This window comes from Gossypium arboreum, chromosome 9 (assembly GCF_025698485.1).
Source record: "Gossypium arboreum isolate Shixiya-1 chromosome 9, ASM2569848v2, whole genome shotgun sequence".
NCBI lineage: Eukaryota > Viridiplantae > Streptophyta > Magnoliopsida > Malvales > Malvaceae > Gossypium > Gossypium arboreum.
The window spans coordinates 55,244,598-55,247,698 of record NC_069078.1 but is presented as its reverse complement, the minus strand read 5'-3'; the positions used below and the strand labels follow the sequence as shown (position 1 = coordinate 55,247,698).

The window sequence follows — 3,101 nt, the reverse complement described above, 5'->3', positions numbered from 1 at the left end:
AAAAAATGGATGGGGCAGGTAATTGACTTTGAAAGAGAGGATAAACTTGTGTGGATGTCAGCTACAAACACAAGATTTGTGGTCAGTTGTATGGTGCAGAAATTGTAAAAAGCAACAATACAATGATAGCTCTCGATTATATGTAAGATTTGTTTCTTTTGTTGAACTAGTGTTTCTCTTAATGCACGATGATGATATGAAGTCTAAATGTTCTGAAATTAATAGGAGTATGAACTCTAAATGTGACCAAATCCACGTATAATTAGGAAAAGATGTGGAATTGTGCTTATTGAGGTGGATTAGTAACTGTTTGGTGTGAGTAATCCTTTATCAATGTCGAAAATAATGGATCAGGAATATCAGTTTGGGGTGGGGTTTGAGCATACGTTCCAAATCTGAATAAAGCCAGATGAAGGTTAATTTTAGACAAAAACTGTTGGGGACAACTTATCGTAGTTTTAGTTCGAAGAAAATGTCAATGTTAGATTTCAGTTGTCATCCCAACTGTTGTATATAAACCATGCTATAAAATAAGGTCTAAGACACTGACGTTTTAATTTATGACAACTAAATAGTAATAGTAGTGTTGGTCTTTATTAATTATTCACAAATAAAGAGAAGGAAAAGAGAACTAGTATTCCTATCTATATTTGTATTTACTTCTATATCTTCATTGCAACTTTAGTGGAAAATGCCGGCAGTCGTAGTAAGCGGCTCTGGTGAGAATCAAGAATTTGAAGGCAGGATAACAGTGTATGTCATAGTTTGTGTGGTCATAGCAGCCTCTGGAGGCTTGATGTTTGGATATGATATTGGCATTTCAGGTTTTCTTTTTTCCTTTAGAATATTTGTATTATTAGATTCAAATTAAAAACATGTGCTAAGATAAGGGTTTGATTTGGATTAACAGGTGGAGTAACATCCATGGATGATTTCTTAAAAAAATTCTTTCCAGCTGTGTTTGAAAAGAAACATCATGCACTTGAAAACAATTACTGCAAATACGATAACCAATTCCTCCAGTTGTTCACGTCTTGCTTGTACCTTGCTGCTTTAATAGCTAGTTTTGTTGCTTCAAAGGTGTGCTCAAAATATGGTAGGAAACTCACCATGCAGATTGCTTCAATTTTTTTCATAATAGGCGTGATTTTGACTGCTGGAGGTATCAACATCGAAATGATAATTTTTGGGAGAATTTTTCTCGGCTTTGGTGTTGGGTTTGCCAATCAAGTAAGTTATATAATTAGTTTTAGTGACAGACTCTTCTGCTTGCATCACTTTACTTCTACCAATGTTGAATGGACTTTACTTAATTACATGTATCCTTTTCAATTTAATTTATAAAAATCACTAATTATTATTTCAGGCGGTACCACTCTTCTTATCGGAGATAGCTCCACCTAATCTTCGTGGAGCACTCAACATAAGTTTCCAGCTCTTCATTACAATTGGAATTTTGGTATCCAATCTGATAAACTACTTTACAGCAAATGTCCATCCTCATGGATGGAGAATTTCTCTTGGCATTGCTGGTGTCCCTGCTTTGATGCTTTGTTTGGGATCTATACTCATTTGTGAGACTCCAACTAGCCTTATTGAACGTCACAAAGTTGAGGAAGGAAGGAAAGTTCTGAGGAAGATTCGTGGTGTCGAAAATGTTGATGACGAGTTTGATTCAATTATACATGCATGTGAGATGGCAAAGCAAGTAAAGGACCCTTTCCGCAAACTAATGAAGCCAGTCAGCCGACCCCAACTAGTAATTTCCATCTGTTTGCAAATTTTCCAGCAGTTTACTGGAATCAACGCTATAATGTTCTACGCTCCTGTTCTGTTCCAGACGGTGGGATTTGGGAATGATGCTGCATTGCTTTCATCTGTTATTACTGGCCTTGTCAATGTGTTTAGTACTGTAGTTTCAATATATGTAGTAGATAGGGCTGGCAGGAGAATTCTGCTACTTGAAGCTTGTGTCCAAATGTTCATTTCTCAGGTCAAGTCTCCATCTTATATTTTTATTCACTTATTATAAATTAACTAATGTTGGTATTTAATGTGTTGCATAAATTACATGCAGGTTATTATTGGCATAATCCTTTTCAAAGAATTAAAAACCACAGGTGACAATCTTTCCAAAGGAGAGGCAATCTTTGTGGTGATCTTGGTGTGTACCTTTGTCATGGGCTTTGCCTGGTCATGGGGACCTCTTGGTTGGTTAATTCCTAGTGAGATTTTCCCTCTGGAGACCAGATCGGCAGGTTTTGCCTTTGCAGTCAGCACCAACATGCTCTTCACTTTCATCATTGGTCAAGCTTTCCTCTCAATGCTATGCCAGATGCAAGCTGGAATCTTTTTCTTCTTTGCTGCCTGGGTTATCATAATGGGAGCCTTCACATGGTTCTTGTTGCCTGAGACCAAAGGTGTCCCTGTTGATGCTATGGTTGACAAAGTCTGGAAACAGCACTGGTTCTGGCGTTCTTTCATGGTCGAGGATGACAGGCCCGATGTCAAGGTTGTTTGATCCAACAACAATGAAGTTCCTAGTCGTGTTTCATTCTTTTTTCATGTAAAATTTACTGCTGGACACCACGCTAGCTATTGGGCTCACTACAGGATCGATCGTGACTACTTTTGTTATTGGGTTGAGCTTTCGGTATTTTATTATGGAAATAAATGAGAAAGAACATTCTCACATTGTTTCTAGCTTATAAGAGATGGTCTGTTCTTCTAATCATATGGGATCTGAATTAGATTGCTTAAAGCGTCATACCATTATAACGATTTAAATTTATTATTCTCACATCTAGTTCAAGACTACTTAATCTTGTCATTTACTTTTTTGAAATTTTCCTTTCATGCTACTCAAAAAAATATAAAATAATAATTCATAAGTATAGCTATTGGCACTTGAGCCTTCTCTACTGTCAGGGGTTGATTCAGAAGAGTATCCGTATAGATTGAATGAATAGGTGTTTGTACAGCTAGCTAGTGCTGTAAATCAGGTTTCAATGAATGATGATTGGGGTTATATTTGTGATTGAAAATTTTGAGCCAGGTAATAAGTTATGGCAACATGGGTGTAGCATATAACGTGGGCACAT

The 3,101-nt window shown here is 36.8% G+C and overlaps 1 protein-coding gene across 1 annotated transcript; it reads left to right on the top strand.

The window, feature by feature from the left end:
* Positions 1-441: 441 nt before the first annotated feature.
* LOC108456046 (sugar transport protein 8-like) lies at positions 442-2,845 on the top strand. Its single transcript, XM_017754638.2, has 4 exons — positions 442-824; positions 911-1,230; positions 1,367-1,993; positions 2,078-2,845. The coding sequence occupies exons 1-4, from the start codon at positions 692-694 to the stop codon at positions 2,519-2,521; spliced, it is 1,524 nt and encodes a 507-aa protein (XP_017610127.1). The 5' UTR covers positions 442-691; the 3' UTR covers positions 2,522-2,845.
* Positions 2,846-3,101: the final 256 nt, after the last annotated feature.

Coding starts and splice junctions, on each gene's coding strand:
- LOC108456046 (XM_017754638.2), top strand. CDS start 692: ATGCCGGCAGTCGTAGTAAGCGGCTCTGGTGAGAATCAAGAATTTGAA. Junction 1,231..1,366: donor GTGTTGGGTTTGCCAATCAA/GTAAGTTATATA, acceptor TTATTATTTCAG/GCGGTACCACTCTTCTTATC. Junction 1,994..2,077: donor TCCAAATGTTCATTTCTCAG/GTCAAGTCTCCA, acceptor AATTACATGCAG/GTTATTATTGGCATAATCCT.